Genomic DNA, 17,211 nt, shown 5'->3' with positions numbered 1-17,211 from the left:
CTCGGGTGGATCCCATCAGGCCCCATAGACCATACCCTAACATACCTTTTTGTTAAACTTCCTCAATAAAAGATTGCATCCAATGTATTCCACAAAAGAAAACCTCTATCCACACATGTGGAATAACTGAAGCATTTTCTAATAAATGTCTAGGAAGTTCAAGAAGCTGCAACGCCTGTTCTTCAGCTGATGGTGTCCAGTAGTGTTCTCAACCACTGTGTATGCTGTTGTGTGAATGCTTTTACCTGCCTTAACCCCAGACCCAGCAAATATGCAGAGCGCTCTGGAGATTAATCATTAGTGGTGGCTTTTACGTGAAGAAAAGGGCTGTGTTTTCCTCATGAGTCTACCAGCTTCTTGATCTGTGCCTTTTATACACCATTTTTCCTTTGCAGACCGTGTTGGGGTTTTTGTTTTCTGCAGGTGGCTGGGATACCTGGGCCTGCTCCTGTTCCATGTCCTGATATGTTTGCTGGTGCTCTTTGGGCTCATTAGAAACTCCAGGGCCATTCTTATGGGGTAAGTCCTGACCCAGGTGCAGTGCCTCAAAGAAGATCAGCTGAATGCAAGTGCCTGCTAGTTTAAACCTCTAGACTCTTGTCAGTTGATTTCAAGGACTTCTGAGACTGAATAGCTTAAATTTGCCTCTCAATATAGAGAGACTTTGTAGAGTGTAACTGTGGATAGGATTAGGGCTACATGGGAAATGTTCACAGGTAGGTTCTTGAGCTATAAAATGCGATGTTTCTGGTGTCTGTTGCTTTTGTATCAAAGGCAAGGAACTCATCTGAGCAGTCTGCCTTCTGCTGGGTAGCACTGGTAGCCTCTGTTTGCTGGGAGATAGTAATGTGAACATCCTCCCTTAAATTTATAGGCTTTAAAAAACTCCCTTTAATTCTCTACAGTTGTTAATGGATGATAAGCATTGCGTGTGTCTACGCAACCTGGTAGCATGCCTTTTGTGTCACATTCTGCTCTTGTTTACCTTTGGCTGTCACACCTGAAGAATGTTAAACTGAGAACAAGCAATGGTTTGTACAGCTATGAGGAGGAGTCTTGTTGCCATGGTACAGCAATATTAATATGTGCCTATTTCTAAGAAGCACACTGCAAATGCTGCCGCACCCAGGCCCAATTACAAGAAAAAAAATATTCCTCTCCCTATCTAGTAGCTTGCTTTAGCTTGGCATATTTGGCAAAGATACCAGTATGATAAACACAGCGATGGTTTGACAACTGACATGGCCAAGAGTTTATCCTGGTACATGGTGATGCCGTTAATAATTGGAATGCATATTCAGATTTATTATTTGCCAGATGACTTCATACCTGGCAGGTCATACAGACAAAAGTCCAAGTGTATGCACAGATGGTAAACCCAGGGTTTAAATTAGAATCTCATTCTCTATTAGCCAGAAGTTCATATTGAGGCATTCCCCAAAGGGAGCACATGGCACAAAGAAGCAAGTGTATCACAGCCAAGGAAGATGGTGAAATGCCAGTTTTAGATCTTTTAGCCAAGCAATCAGTTACTGACCCAGTCATATTCATTTAAAGTAAAACAACAAATGTGTCTTATTGAATTGATTACCATGCTCAGCTGGAGGCACCAGCCCGTGTTGTCCTTATGTTATAAAACTACAGAACCTTGCTGATCCATGGCTGATAATTTTTGCATCCATTTGGAAAAAGCATAATAAAGTCTTTAGCCATCTTATTGCAGAGTGCTGCACAGAGGTCAGTCTGGCTAAGCTCCATTACTTCTGCAGGATGACCCACAAATCCATTCAAAGAATAGGGATTACTCATAATTGAAATAAGTTTTTAAACTGAGGGATAGATCTTTTTTTTTATACATGTAGGCTCATAGATTTATTTTTTAAAGTTCTGGTCTTCAATGAGACAAATGTAGCAGAAGAGATATGTCCCTTCCTCACAGAGATGCTTGCACTATGTTTGAATAAAGAATATCGTGGTTATGAACAGGCTTTTGTTTTATTTTCTTCAGAGGGTGGGCGGGAAGAACCTACCTGTGTCTCAAAGCCTGAAGGAAAAAGCATCCCTGAGAGAGCAAGCCAGTGTCCCTTTACTTTGAAGATGGGGATACACAAAATAAAACTGCTTATTAGTCTGCATCCCCATACCTGAGGGAGCTGAGGAGCACTTTTGCCCAAGTATCTCTAATACTCATACTGACAGCAAAGGTGAAGAGCTAATGTGCTAATGTGTTGGGGAAGTGCAAAAGCCTTTTCCAGCAGTGTGTGCCAGCTGAATGTCACAGAGACCACTGCTCTGTCATCCCTCTGCCTTGGGTCTGCTTGATAGCAGACATTTCCCACTGTTTCTGTCGGTGATGAGGTCCAGCGGTCAGGACAAAACTTCTAAATCTCTGCAGAGATGCGCTCGCCTGGCTGTGGCAGGCACCAAAGCTGTTGCTCTGAACTGTTTGCCTGCAGGTGACCGTCTCTTCTGGGGCTATGTGGGATCCTTAGGTGCTGTCCAGATGCATGCAGCTTGGAACCAAAGTGAGGTGTCCTAAAACAGGCTGGGTGTCCCACTGTTTGTAGCTGTGCAGTACTTAACACTTAAACTCATTTATTCTTGAAACAGGATGAACTTGTCTAATTTTGTGTTTTGGTTTTTTCTTGAGATATTTTCCTTTCAATATCTTTGGACTTAGAAAGTAAAGTCCAGCATGTGGATAGTGGAAGCGATAGGATTGTAGTAATCCATCTGCTTTCCCTTCAGCTCCCCCCGTGTCTTTGTTTGGCTTCCCTGCTAGAAGCAGGGTAAGATTTTGCTTCCGCCCTTTTCTTCCTTCTCCTGCAGCCCCAGGGCCCGGTAATGTGGGAACCAACAACTGGATAGAAACTTCTCTGGTTGCTGCTGTCCACAACATGTAAAACTGGATGGCTTGTCTGAAGATACAATGGTTGATGATTATTTCTTGGGTTTGGTAATTGCTCTGGACTCCAAATAATGCATCTGGTGAAAGGATCTGCTTGAAATCAGAGCTTCTACATCTGCCATCTGTCTGTCTCCCACAGGGTGTGTTTGCTTGGGGTGTTTGCCCTGATTGTCAGCTGGGGATCCCTGGGTCTGGAGTTGGCTGTCGCTGTGGTAAGTGGCTCTGATCCAAGTCCCATTCACCCTTCGCTGCAGGTTTATCTGACAGGAGATTAATGTTACACTGTGCTTGTCTTATAGTGCATCTTGTTCTAAGTAGCTGTCCTAGCAGTTAACATCTGTGAAAAGTAGAGAGCTTCTCCTTCCTCCGTGGTGTGGTGTGCTAGCTAGTGGTCCGGCGCAGCTGCGGTTGTGTAAAGCAGTGCTAGTGGGGGTGACGATGAGAGGCTTCAGCATCTGAAATGCCCCAACAGTAGAGGCTTCCCTGATGTTAACCTGGCTCAACTGCGCTTTGATACCGGTGTTCTTTGATAGTCCTTTTCCCTTTTGTCTTGCATCTGTCTAGGGCTCCAGTGACTTCTGTATTAACCCTGATGCTTACGTCTCCAGAGTGGTTGAAGAGAATGCAGTGCTTAGTGCTGGTAAGTGCTGGGACTGGCTCTGGCACAGGGTCCTGCGGCTCCAGCTGTCACACAGGAGCATGGCAGTGGCTGAGAGTTGAGAGTGGTGTTTGGAGCAGAGGAGCTTGCGTACAGTGGGAAAAGCAGGTGCCTGCGGAGCTCTGGAAAACCAATGTTCTTCCCAAAGAAGCATTTATACTCTGGCCAGAAGTACACACGTTCACTTTTCTTTGTCAGAAGAGCCCTTGGAACCTTTCTTCTGTCTTGGCCCTTAGGTGGAAGTAACTGATAGACAGAATAGAAGCCCTGGATTATCTTGCTTTAAATGTAGCGTTCTTGAATCTTGTTCTCCCCTCTAAGCAACAGAACTGCAACAATAGCAGCATGCAGTTTGAGTTGTCATTTTTAAGACTTGCTCTTGGGTCTGAATTCCTGTATCTAGAATACTTATTTTTATACCTGTTATCAACAAATAGATATTATTATTTTCTCTTAATGGTGGCTATAAATAGGAATCTCTTTAAAGCTAATTTAAAGGATAAATGAATGGAAACAGCCACAAAGAGAAGTATGAATTTCCCTTTCCATTATAAATGCAGTATTTTGACTGCTTTGTTTATCCTGTTCCATTTAAAGCAATATGCCCGCATCAAGTGGCATCCGGCTGAAGCACGGATGGATTTTTGGGTTTGTTGCTCCTAATTTAGACTGAAGTGTTGGTGAGATGAGGGGTGCCTTCGGTTTAGACCTTGGTGGAGCAAAAGTGGCTTTCAGAACTGTGGCTTAAAGTGGTTGGCGCTTGCCAGCAGAGATACCGTAAGTGCTAAAAAGGAAAAGTATTTTTCAGGACTGAGTTTGCTGCTTAGATAACAAAGTTAACTTTTCTCCTACCTTCTCTCCCCCTGATAGTTCCTCTGTATAGTTCTGTGTATGATAAAACACAAATAAGCAATGATGTGGATTTGCAAAAGGAGCCATTTGTGATTTTCCTGGTTCTTATTTAGTGGAATCAGAGAATCTTTGCCTTGTGTACGGAAGGTCTAATGTATGGCCACACACTTAGCCAAATGCTGCCTTTTACTGCGCATACATACAGGTATGTAGCTATGGCTGAGGCTGCAGGGATTGGAAGTAATAAGAAAAGTTTGTCTGGAGGCAGAATATAGTATGAAAGAGTATGTGCAGGTTGATATTACCACCCTACAGTTTATTTTTGTAATGCCTTAGTGATTTCCTGGGAAGGAGAGGATAGAGCCACACAGCTTTCTTCGTAACAAAGAAATGCAGTAAGGGAAGAGAATGAGTGTTTAACACCACACAAGATGAAAATCCTCTCTTGGCTGTGAAGGTGACGAAGATGTGGCTTCAGGTACCAGGCTAGTCTCCTAGTTGTTCAAGGAGGTGAACAGGTCAGTGAGGCCAATGGGAATATCTGATGCTAATGCCAGCTGTGTGCTGTAATAATTTGATAACCCAAATCGGCTCTGGAACATGTTTGGTAACAACTAGATTGACCCTGGGAAACTGAAGAAATGCCCCTTTGTGCTGCTACTCCATTTCAGTTGTCCTTGTCTGCTTGGCTCCTGCAGTTTTTTGTTAATCAGTATCATTCATTTAGAGGCTAACGGTGAGTGCAGGACTGACATTCCTGTGCCTCCTCCCCTTTCCCTGGGCAGGGGCAGGCAGCTCCCCCGGGTGAAATCAGGCTCTGTTCTGGCAGCACCGCCAGCTATAACAGTTGTTAAGGGTCCATAAATAACAGTGAATGGGTCTAAGTGAAATGCTGAAGAGGAGGAAGAGCAGGTGTTGTCACAGGCTTGAGTTGGAAGGGTGGCCCCTTCCGTGGGCTGCTGCTGTGTCAGCTCCCTGCTGTTAGGCAGCCGTTGAGCGTTCGTGAGTGTCTTTTTCCTTTTTTTCATAAGGAAATCAGTCTAACTTCTGAGCCTGCCATCACACTAGGCAGCTGGTTGGGAGATGATTGAATGTTCTGCCTTCCCATGTGGATTTTCACTGCTGTGTCATAGTTTATGGTCAGGAAGCTACAGAAATAGCTCTTGGTCCCTGATGTCGGGTCTGTCCTGGGCACCTGAGCAGGAAGGAAAATCACAGCATGAGGACTGCAGTGTGGTACTGCTCAATGGCACTTTAATCCCAATACTGGCTCTTTAGAAAAATGTTTTAAAAGTCTGAAACAAGTGTTGGTATCCCTTAATATGCTTGGCTATAAATTGTAGCAGCTGCTTTGTGATCAGCTGAGCCATATACATGGTGGGAGTGATGGGCTTGAAGAGACAAGGGAGGCAGCTGGGAGCCAGCACCAATGCTGTCCTCTTGGAGGAAGCTGCCCTGTTTGAAGGCTCCCAGTTCTAGTGCATGGACTCTTCACACTCTCCGGTTTGCTGCCTCTGCTCTGTGGGTGAATCTCTCCGACATTAACAGCAGTATAGACAGATGAGGCTGAAACACTTTAAGATTGCTCCAGCTAGTTTCACCGGAGTGTATCTGACCACGTGTTTTTCCAGTTCAGAAGGGAGATGACTAAGGGTGTGAGTGGATAGAAGGGCTCAGGTGGTCTATGGAAGAAGAATCCATTGGGCGTTACCGTATATGTAGGAATCACATTTACCTTGGGAGTCACTTGAACTGAAGTTGGGCTGAAAAGGCACCCGTGTTCTCAGTCTTGCCTAGGTGCCTGCTTTTGGCCGGTGCTGGGGTATGGTATACGGGGCTAAGTGCTGCCATCTATTTTTAAGGATATAAGCACCAACAAGTAATCTTAAGAAGCTTTGTAGTGCTGGGTCAATTTTCCCCTTAATCAATATTTTTAGTTCCTGTTTTCAAATATAATATGTTGTACTAATCCTAGCCCTATACTCTGGCATTCAAACTAGGACTGAGTCATCTACGTTTGTGTATTTGCAGTACTTTTTTGTTGGTGATGGTTATAGGAGTTTTCACAGAAAAATAACTGTGTTGGATACTGGGCAACTAGTATGTTAATATTCCTGTTTGCGTATTAATTGCTGTTTGCAAATCTAAAAAGAATTAATGGAGATGAGAATAATCTGATTAAGTGCATTATTATTGTTGTCATGTTTTTAGCTGGAGAGGAGATGTCCTTGTTTTGTAGATAAAAAGCACTGCATTAAAGGGGGGGGGAAGTGGGGGCAAAGAGCTTTTAATGCAGGTTTCTTGGAGGAGGGGGGACTTAAATAATTTTGCAAAAGAGGCTGATATATGTGCCTAACTCACCCAGTATTCATTAATTGAGATAAAGCCAATGGAGTTGAACAGTGGCTGTGTAATCGGTTCCTGCTGCTAGTAAAAAGACTTGGTGCAGCCAAGATGTTTATTTTCAAAGCAGGAGGCCATCTTCTAGTCTCATTCTTTTTCATTTATATTATGTTATTATCAGATGACTTATTGCATAAAATTAAATAAAAAGGCACAATCTGTCTAAACAGAAAGCTTTCTCCAGATTCTCTTACTAGAAGTCTGCATGGTGAACAGCCACTCACTTCATCCAAAGGGACTGTGAACCTCAGGGGATGGATAACGGAGCCTTTTACCTTCGGTCCAGCCAAGCTGGTCAGGCTGGATGCCGAGACTTAACTGCTCAGAAATAAGCAGCAAGCGTTCCTGTTGCGCACAGCCTCCTAATCGGCCTCTCACTGGTTCACTCTCTTCTTAGAAGCCCAGAGCCGAATTAACCGGGGGACTGACACCACTGCCACCTCCCTTTCCTCTCCTCTGTAGAAGTCAGGTCAGGACAAAACCTCATGTGGGGCATGTGGTGGTTGCACAGTTACTACGTGGGCTCAGTGGGCACTGCAGAGAAAAGAGTTTGCCCAAAGAAGCGCGCTCAAGAATCCTGCTGAGCTGATCTCGGTGGTGAGAAGCTGTGTTTTGCTGCATGGTTTTGCTGGACTCCTGATTAGCAGCAAACTTTGAGTGGAGGGCATGTGGGATGGCTACAAGCTCTTTGCTGAAGGCTCGTGATGGCTGATTTCACCAGTATAAGAGTGGCATATATGAGAGAAATATAAATGTTATGCAGATACTTCCCTTTGCTGTCAGTCTGTTGCCTTAGGAAACATAACTCCTGGTGGAGAACAAGTTACCTGGGCCAGAAAATCTGGCCAGGAGAGTCATCTTCCTTTGACATCACAGGCAATATACTTGAAATTTCTGATGATGGATCCCACAGAGACGGTCTCATCCGGGTGTCTATGTAAAATTCAAGCTGCTTACAGAATGTTCAAGTAGAGATGAAGAAGGGCTGGGAAAAGCTGTTCTAGGTGTGGGGATTTTTATTTTTTTAACTAGGATCTCTCTTTCTGATTGTTCTTTACCCTACAGAACTTCTCACTGCCTTTTGGTGGGTACATAATGCCATTTTTGCATTTCTGCTGGGCTGTGAAGTGAATAATAAGTCTCCATGGTTGCAGAAGCAGTAAGTAGTTCTAGCAGCTGAAGCGGTCTTTAGCAGGCAGTTCTACTTTCCTTTCTAAGAAAAACAGACTTTGCAAAAATAAAGCATTTTAGGTAGTTCCCTTCTTTGCCTTCTGCTCCTACGCTGCCTGTGCACCAAGAGAGTGGGTCAGGAGGATTGCTGCTAGCAACAGCAGGCATAGGCAGCTGCAAATGTGACCCTGCCTAACCCTTCTCCTATGAACTAGATCACCTAAAGGCTGGCTTCAAAAATCAGATCCAATCTTCAGGAATTTTCCTTGAGAGGAAAATGCATGGGAAAGGTAATTATAGAAAGACATTTCCTGGAGGTGTTAGCAGAGTGCAAATGATGGCTTAGTATAGCTGTTTTCTGGGCAGAAATTTGACATTTGGCGTTGTACAGGATAGCCTCCACCAGGTTTAAAACTGGTGAAGGTGCTTCCTGCTCTTTTCTCTTTCCCAGCTTGGTGGTACGGAGGCAGGGATCATGCTTCTCTTAATTTCCAGGCTTTGCAGCACAGGACGACCTTAAAGCAGCTTCGCTGCCTGTTGTAGCCTTAGCTTTAAAGCACCGCAGCTATTAGCACGCTGGGTTCAGTGCAGGGGAAAGCTGCTCCTGCTGGCTTTCCCGTTTCGGAAGGCACGTTTTATGTACAGTGTCACACTTGTCAGCTGCAAAAGCCAGCGCTACCACAGTGAAGCCTTGTTGATCCTGCCTTCCAGGGAGAAGCAAGGGAAGCACTTACTTCACTGTACTGTACTGCTGCTCACTTCGCCTGTAACCAGCAATCTTTATCCTGGGCTTACAAGCTGCAAACTATCATGATATCAGGAGCTCTCATCTGTAATCTGCCCACCAGGGATGATCCAGAAGGCCCTGAAGAAACATTTCTAGAGCTATGTGTTAGCGGTATGTCATGCAACTTAACGCACCTACAAAGGCAATGCAAACTTGATACCACTGTGGGAGCCTAAGGGAAACTTTTAGTGGTTTGTTGGTTTAAAATAAATAGATGACAAGATCATAGCTTCTTTAGGTCACTCCGTGATGCTGTGGATTGCTGTTGCTATGCTGTTGTTTCAGCGCGGGTGCATTTTCATCCATTTTTCCATAGTCACTGAATGTGACTTATGAGCCTGGGAGGAGCAGTCCTTTCCTTGGCTCAGGAGTTGTGGACAGTTGTTTCTGCGGTCTACCCAAGGTGAGGCACTCAAAGCAGCTCTTGCTGCCCTCCTATGTGCCCAGATTTTGCTAATTGCTGTTTAGAGGTTTGGCTGGGGAGATGCAAGTCATCCTGGAGAAGGAGTTGGCAGAGGGGGGGAGATAGAGCAGCTGGCAAAAGCTGCCCCAAAGTCGGCTAATGAATTATAAATAACAACTGTCAGGTTGCATTGCCGGTGTGCAGGAGCCGATGGTCTGTGTTGTACCTCTTGGTCTCCAGGGTGTTTGCTTGCCGAAAGGTGCATTCAATATTAATGGGAAGCACGGCGGAGTCAGGTGTAGTCAGGTCTGCTTCCTTCACAGCTCTGCTCGCTTGTGGTTGTGCGTCTTACTGATTTCTGAGCTGGGAGTGATTAGAATACCTTTGCAGTCTAGAATATTTATTACTGGAAGTCACAGAGAAGATTAAAAGGAATGGAGAAAAGGATGCTAGTAGGGAGGGGGATGCAGAGTGTATGTGTGTTTTGGGGCTTTTGTCTTTACCGAGCCAACTTCACCCTTGATTTTGCTGAGCTAATGCACTCCAATTCAACTGAAGAGGAACTGTAAATGTTTGAGAAATAATCTAAAGGTATTTGGATTGTCAACTCTGTCAGAGCTCCCTACCATGATAACATTATTTAGTATGGGACGGGAAAGCCTCGTATTTGTAACTTGTACATGCTGGCAGTTGGTGTAGCTTTATGGAGCGCTTATGGGGGCATCAGGCTGGTTTCATACACATCTGCGTAAGGAGAAATAAAACTGTCTCTTCAAGCCTGGAAATGGGTGGTGCTATTAGCAGAGCACTAACAGTCTTATCTGGAAGTTTGAGTACATCTTTGCTGTACTGCAATTGCTGATAGAGCTACTTAGTCTTAATACTAACTTTTTGGGATGTTACCAGCAAACAATCTGAGATCCCTTGAACAGGTAATGTGTTGCTGGTATCCTGATACATGGTAAGAGCTTTCTTTTCTGATCAAGTCTGCAGTATTGACTCAATACCAAAAATAACTTTTTTGCATAAGTCAAAAGAAGGATGCAAAACAAATGACATATACTCTTCCAGTTAAAGTCTAATTAAAGCATCTAATTAAAATCTAATTGCGTGCAAGTGACATCCATCAGAAAACAGACTACTATTTACTTGTTTATCCCTAGTACTTGTCAGAAAGACAAGAACTTGTTGTTTTCCATCCATTTCCTCACTTGCTTTCGAAGTGATACCATTTTTAGGAAATAGTATTGGAAGTTATAATTTTCTTGAATGAAGAGGGCTTTCTTGTGTCCTCCTACAGAACACTGCCTAAAGCCAGTCTCTCCTTGAATGTGATAGAAGAATTGCCAATTGTGAAGAGGTCTTTTTTTTTTTAACTTTTTACTCTTAAACACTTCAACTTGTGCACTTAGGAAGCAATACGTACATCTTTGTGGAGTAGCATAGGGATGTAGTAGCATAGGGATCTGCTCTGTCTTTGGCCCAGCGGTGTGCTTCCACAGGTATTTTTGATAGCAGCCTGGATTTATATCACCACTACTGCTTCTCCTGTGCGAACGTTTTGTGGCTGATGAACAGAATTGGATGAAAGTTGAGTTGTCTCTTTGCTATGTGCCCTAGGCAGCAGTCTGTACCTCTGATTGCTTCCAGTGACCGTAGAATGGTATTCTGGCACTTGGAAGCTGCAGAAATTAAACGTTCAGTTGGATGAGTTCTAGGCTAAGGTCCTGTCTTATGGTTATGCTGTGGTTAGTGTTGACTTCTGAATAAAACTTTTTTGATGTTTCACCTAATGATATAAGTGGGGCAGCCCCTTGCCTTTCACTGTTCAAAAAAACCCCCAACAAGAACAGCAACAAAATCCCCCACCACCAAAACAACCAAATCTTTCTTTTCTCCCCAAAGGCAGGTTACATCCCTTTCTCCAGTGACGTTCATGCACTGTAATCTTACTTGGAGATGGGGAAGTATTTCCATTTATATTGAATTTTCATTTTGTGTATTGCATTCAGAACTTAACACCTCCCTTGTGGCAGAAATAAAATACTGCAAAGCAATGTATCTAGCATGACTTTCTTTTTTCTTTTGTCTTTGTAGATACTCTCCGCTATTACATTACCTGTAGTGCCGGATACCCCAACCCTTTCCAGCAGGTGAGTGTAAGCATCCTAGCTCCCTTCACCCCTTCTCAGCACTCTGCAGGGTATAGGCTAAAGGCTCGTCATGCCAGCATGCAGCAGGTTGCAAGGTGTTAGCTTTAGAGCATTCCACCTGTTGGTAAAGCTTTGGTAACTACTTTGCAGCTGTGAAAGAGGTGGCACTGGGATTTTGTGAGCAGCTTTTTCCACCTCCGTCACTACCTGTGTAGCTTCAGGTCCAGCATGCCCGATTAGAGGGGCCCATGTGTGATGTGGCGAGGACTGTGTCTTTGTTTGTGGTATCTCTGTTTACATGGCACTGTTCTAAGGGCAGCAACATGGAGACAGAGCACCCACAATTAATGCCAGGGTGGGAAACTACACACTTCCTGCTTTGAATCTCTTCTCGCAGGTTCTTTTCGGTTAGACAGTGGCAACACTCCACTCCCAAAATGCAGCCACTTCTGTGGGTGAGGGAGTGATTCTCACATACGCCTCTTAAATCCCTTGGATGTTGAAGGGTTTGTATCCTGAAGTATAAATGTGAGTCATTATTCTTTTGTGTGGGGGCTGAGGAACAGCACCTGGGCCTATCCCAAACTTTGTCTTATGTATCAGAGGCCAGAATGAACCCACACCACCCACCATTTGGCAGACACCAGCTGCTTCACCATTTATATTTAGGTTTTTTTAAGTCTTGTCTTCCTCTGTTTTAAAGGGTGGGGTAAGAACACTTCAAGCTGTGGTATGATGCACCGTTGCCATCTGTTGCATTTCTGGTTGCTCAGCGCACTCTCTGACATGCTATTGCATGTGAAATTCCCGTGGATGCTTTAATGGGACATGAAGGCAGCACCCCAATACAAACAACTTTTACTATTACCATTTAAGTCTCTCTCAGCCCTCTGAGGAGAAAAATCCAGCGGTGTTCTGTGGTGAGAATGAGTGCTTTGTGTCTTTTCTTTCTCCTTCCCCTCTGTCCTGCAGCTGGCCCCAGCTGTGTGTACGGCTTGTGTGTGTACGTGTGTTGTTTTTTTTTTCTTTTGGTTCTTCCCTTCCTCTCTTATTTCTGTCTGTACTTCTTCCAGGTTGGTAAAGGTTAAACTTAACGCCATCACAGCTGCACCCATGTCAGTTGAGACATCCTTAACTAGTTCCCTAACTTGGGAACAGGATTTAAGTCTTATTTCCCAGGAGCTCTGTTGGTTCATGTGGCCTGAATTGCTGAAACATTGCATGTTTTGTGTTGAGCAGAAGCTGTCAGGAAGTCACAAGGCTCTGGTGGAAATGCAGGATGATGTTATGGAACTCATGAGGTCAGCAAGCAGAGAGTACCCCACCTCCAAGGTAACTCTCCTCAAGTTTGCTCTCCCTGTGCTTTTTGGCTTCTCTTACCCTTGTACAAAGCCCAAGATCAGCTCCTGCTAAGCCATTTCCTTGCCATAATTGCTAGCTTGTTGCTTACAGGAGTATCTTACTCGGATCCAGGAGGTTTTAAATTCAACAGAGATCAACTTGCAGCAGCTGACTGCTTTAGTAGACTGTCGGAGTCTGCATTTGGTGAGTCCTCAGTAACTGGGCTTGAGTTAAGAAAGAACAAAGCGTGTGTAGAGCCTGTAGCATACTGATTATTTTGGAATTTCACATTTCTGGTGTGCCAAAACAGTTTACAACGGCTTTTACTGATTGACTGCAGCAGAAAGGAGAATGAGAATTTGGATCAAGTTAGCTTTCTGGTTTAAGGTGAACATAGAGAAACTAGATAACATGCCTTTATGCATATACAAGCTGCAGCCCTAAGGTTTCAGGGGCCTCCAGGTGTTTTTCTGTGGCATGTAGCTTGTTGCCTTTCCCGTGGAGTGGAATGCCTTATAGCTGCAGTATAACATGGCCTAACTCTTGCCCTAGCTGTGTCTCTGAAGGCAGAGAAACAGATAGTCCATGCCTGTGTTCTTGGGCAATGGGACATAGTGAGGGAGCTGAGAGGCTTAATAAAAAAATGTGATCTCTTAATCTGGGTGGATAAGTTTGCCTTGACTTTTTTTTTCTTTGAAACTCTTATTGTGTGGGCTTGAAAATATCCCCACATCTATATGTGAGTTGGGCTTTATGAGGGGAAATAAGGGTTAAGATCAGTTATGAAAAGCACTTGAGGTCCCCAAAATTAATTGCCCTGGCAAAGGGAGTACAATCTCATGAGTTGTTTCAGAGAAAGTAGTCCAGGGGAAGGGCTTTTGAATTAGAGTTCAATGTTAACTCTCTAGTGATCGGGAAACTTTGCTCATTTCTCTCTCCAGGATTACGTCCAGGCGTTGACGGGCTTTTGCTATGATGGAGTGGAAGGCCTCATCTACCTGGTTCTCTTCTCCTTTGTCACAGCCCTCATGTTCAGTTCCATTGTGTGCAGCGTCCCACACACTTGGCAGCAAAAGAGGTATAGAGAGGGCTTAGATCCTGTAGCACTGTAGAGTTCTTTCCTAATGAAGACTGGCTATTGGATATGTGCCCATGAGCATATGGAGCTCTTTCCCATATAATCCCAGAAGTGTGAGGGATGAGGCTTTATAAGCACAGGTCCAACAGGAAAAAAAGCTGTTGGCTTTTGCTCTGGCTGTGGTTAATATTTACATCTGAGCCTTATTGCACTCGGATATTATGTGTGCAGAGTATTCAGTACACTGTAGGACTATAAGATGAATGATTATAGCTGTAGAGAGAGGCTTGAACTATGTGCCATTTCTGTAAAGTACCTATTGTCTTGCATTGCTTTGAGGCATTTGTTCTAGTACGGGGAAAAGAATTGGAAGGAGAAGCAGTTCACGCTTGCCTTTCTTGGCTTTGCTCATGCTGGGGCAAATGACTTGCATAGTCAGTAGGAACCAGGAACTCTCTTGGTGGCAATAGCATGGGCAGATGAGATACATGCAAACTGGTGGCAATCATCTAGCAGCAGAGTTGTTTGGAACTAGTGTTAGTGATGGTAACCAGGCTGACCAGTAAATCATGAGCAAACCTTCGCTTCACTGGCTGGCTGTTGCACCACATGCAGCTATTAAAATAGCTTTGAGTTTTCTGTTCTTGCAGAAGAGCAGAAGACTGTGCAGCAAATTCTCTTCTGTGGTCCTGAAACGTGATTTTTCAGCCCAGGCTGAAGGTTCAAAGTAAAAAGGAACATCCTGAACAATAGCAGGAAGGCAGAACCTACCAGCCCTGCAGTGCCCACAGAGAAAGCCTTGGGAAATGTGTCAGAATAGCACTTAAGAAAATGGCTGGTTTCCTACCTCTTCCACATACAGCTGCAGAGGCTTTATCAAGAAGAGAATGGTAGTCTGCCCGTTTGAAGGAGGAAGGTTTGCACAGTGCTGCCTCTTGTGCTGTCTTCCATGTGAGCTGCTGCCTGCCCTGCCAGCCCCAGCAGGCTCAAGCTGCTGCTGCGAACGGAAGGATTCCCTCCTGCGTTCCCCCGAGCACCATTTCTTCCTCTGCCTCCCTCTGGGAGCTGGAGGATGTCATACTTACGGCCTGTAAGAGACTGTGCAGGCTGTAATTCCCTGAATAAATCTTCAGTGCCACCTTGTGGTACAGAAGCGGCAGGTGATGTTTGGGATGCTCTAGTGATGTCCATGCTGTCTCTCTCCCCCAGCAACAGGGCTTCCTGTAGAACCTTTTAGTAGCTTTGTCAAGCGTCGCTAAGATGTATTTCAACTCTTGGTGCTTCATCCCATAACTAAGGAGATAAAATAGTGCATATTATATAGGAGGGGACGAGAGAATACTACAGGAAGGAGGGAAGGAACCAGCTGGCAAACAGCTCAGCTCTGCAGTAAAATTGATTTTAAAATCCTGGCATTTTTGAGAGAATGAAGCCTTTAAACACAAATGTTGCAACTTAGTCTCTGTAAAGACTTCTGAGATTTTGCTAGAAGCTGAAGCAGATCCTTTGTAACCAGAGTGGGAGTTCAGAGAAGTCTACAGAGACTTATCCTTAAAAGCTCTTTGGACTTGGCTACAAGAAATGGAAGGATACAGATTGCAGTTTTGAAGGATGCTTTCTGTGGGGTACATGGCACTACATCCCCACTGCCTCTCTGTGTTTTTTGTTTTTTTTAAATGCTGTGTATTTCAGGATGCGTGTCTACCCTTTGGTTGTATGACTGGGCAGTTGCAGAACTGTGCTGTCTGCCAAGCCCTGAGAGGAGACTGTAGGGGATCACGCAGTGTAAAAGTCCAGATGGTATCTGTGGGAGGTCTGAGTCACTGTGGTGTAGGCTGTGTTTGACACAGCCACCCTAAGGCATCCCAAATGGGTATAAATGTGGAGGTGTGGAAGATGATTGGGAGGTTCCTAGGATTACCATGGTTTCCTGCAAACCCCACATGTGGGGTAATTGTAAGGTTCTAGGAGGAACTTTTTCTCCTTCTTGCAGAAGCTCAGATGATGATGGGGAGGAAGAATCAGCTGCTCAAGGGAGTAGACAAACACACGATAATCTTTACAGAGTGCACATGCCCAGCCTCTATAGCTGTGGGAGTAGTTATGGCAGTGAGACCAGCATTCCAGCAGCAGCACACACAGTCAGCAATGCTCCCGTCACAGAGTACATGTGAGTATCCCAACAAGAAGGCTGTATTGTGGCTTGTCCAGATTGCTTCGCTCTATTTCTGTTGTCACCAAGTGCTGTGGGGCTGGCACTTTTGACCAAGCAGTTGGAGTGATAAGGGATTTTATCGAAAGTGTAAAAAAACCATGTTTTCTGATTGGCATCTAGTGGGAGAATGGAATAGGTTAAATATGCTGCAGTAGAAAAAGTTGTATGAGACAGCATGATCCAAAAATGAACAGCTTTGTCCTGGAGGATTTAGAAATCTGCCTAGAGAAAAGAAGTTAGAAAGTGTTGTCCAGGCTCCTTATTACACAATGATTCTGATCCCCAGAAGACTTGATTCTTCAGAAGGAGCAGTTTTGACAGAAGATTTTAAGTCTCCTGAGAGCCAAGACAAAACCTGCAGGCTCTGTCCTTCCACAGTATTTGCAGTCAGCTCTGACATCTGTTGCAGACTGGAACTACCTAGTCCAGGTGGGATCTTTAGAGCCTTCTCCAGAAGTGCCTAGCTCTGATCACACTTGGATTACCTTTAGGGCCCATCTTTTTGGGGCTGGCACATCAATTTGTTCTTCCCGTTAGACTTTGCCCTCATTTTATCTCCATTTCTGCAGCTTGGCAGTTCTAACACTGCAGGGAGGGCAGATTTTCACACGGACCTATTTTTAAATCACTTGACATGATTCAGTGTGGGCCCTTCTGAGTAAGAGTGTAAAGATTGTGCTTTATCTAAGGAAAATAATGGTAGTTTTGTGCCCTTGTCTGAAAAAGGGGGATCCACCTGGCCTGTAAGAAAAGCTTTGAGGGAGACTGACCTGATACAGTAGTTCCGGTGGTGCACATACACTGCCCCATCTCGCTGTCAGAGAGCGTCCCCAGAGAAGCATGACACGTACGCCCTGTTACCATATGTGTCTTCCTTTCCTAGGAGCCAGAATGCAAATTTCCAGAACCCCCGTTGTGAGAATACCCCGCTCATTGGCCGGGAGTCCCCACCTCCCTCAGTAAGTCTCTCTTTACTGCTCCTTTCTGCTTCAGCAACTTTGGGGAATACACGTTTACCACTCCTGTATACTCTCAAGGGAGCTGACTCTGTGGCCAAACACAGGATCTGGCCCATAAATGGCAGCGATTTGAATAGACAAGCCATGTCTCACCTGCCATGGGGAATAAAACCTTGCTATGCTGCTTTGGACATTGCACATAAAAAGAATAAAACTCAATCTACTAACACTGGTGATCCTGTGGGCCCAGTCCCGCCACCACTGAAGTGCATGAGTATCTTGGT

General features: G+C 44.6%; 1 protein-coding gene across 1 annotated transcript in view; it reads left to right on the top strand.

Annotated features, from left to right (window-relative positions):
- Nucleotides 1–388: 388 nt before the first annotated feature.
- The window catches only part of TTYH3 (tweety family member 3), a gene marked incomplete at its 5' end in the record, with an annotated part of 24,261 nt that continues 7,438 nt past the window's right edge, over nt 389–17,211 (top strand). Inside the window, 9 exons of the mRNA XM_010287520.1 lie at nt 389–519; nt 3,048–3,120; nt 3,473–3,548; nt 11,279–11,334; nt 12,574–12,666; nt 12,787–12,879; nt 13,617–13,753; nt 15,747–15,923; nt 16,852–16,927. Coding sequence (XP_010285822.1) covers nt 389–519; nt 3,048–3,120; nt 3,473–3,548; nt 11,279–11,334; nt 12,574–12,666; nt 12,787–12,879; nt 13,617–13,753; nt 15,747–15,923; nt 16,852–16,927 — 912 coding nt within the window. The remainder of the gene's footprint in view (nt 520–3,047; nt 3,121–3,472; nt 3,549–11,278; nt 11,335–12,573; nt 12,667–12,786; nt 12,880–13,616; nt 13,754–15,746; nt 15,924–16,851; nt 16,928–17,211) is intronic.

Source organism: Phaethon lepturus, unplaced genomic scaffold (assembly GCF_000687285.1).
Source record: "Phaethon lepturus isolate BGI_N335 unplaced genomic scaffold, ASM68728v1 scaffold49205, whole genome shotgun sequence".
Classification (NCBI taxonomy): domain Eukaryota; kingdom Metazoa; phylum Chordata; class Aves; order Phaethontiformes; family Phaethontidae; genus Phaethon; species Phaethon lepturus.
The sequence above is the reverse complement of the archived record's forward strand: the minus strand, read 5'-3'. Positions and strand labels throughout refer to the sequence as shown.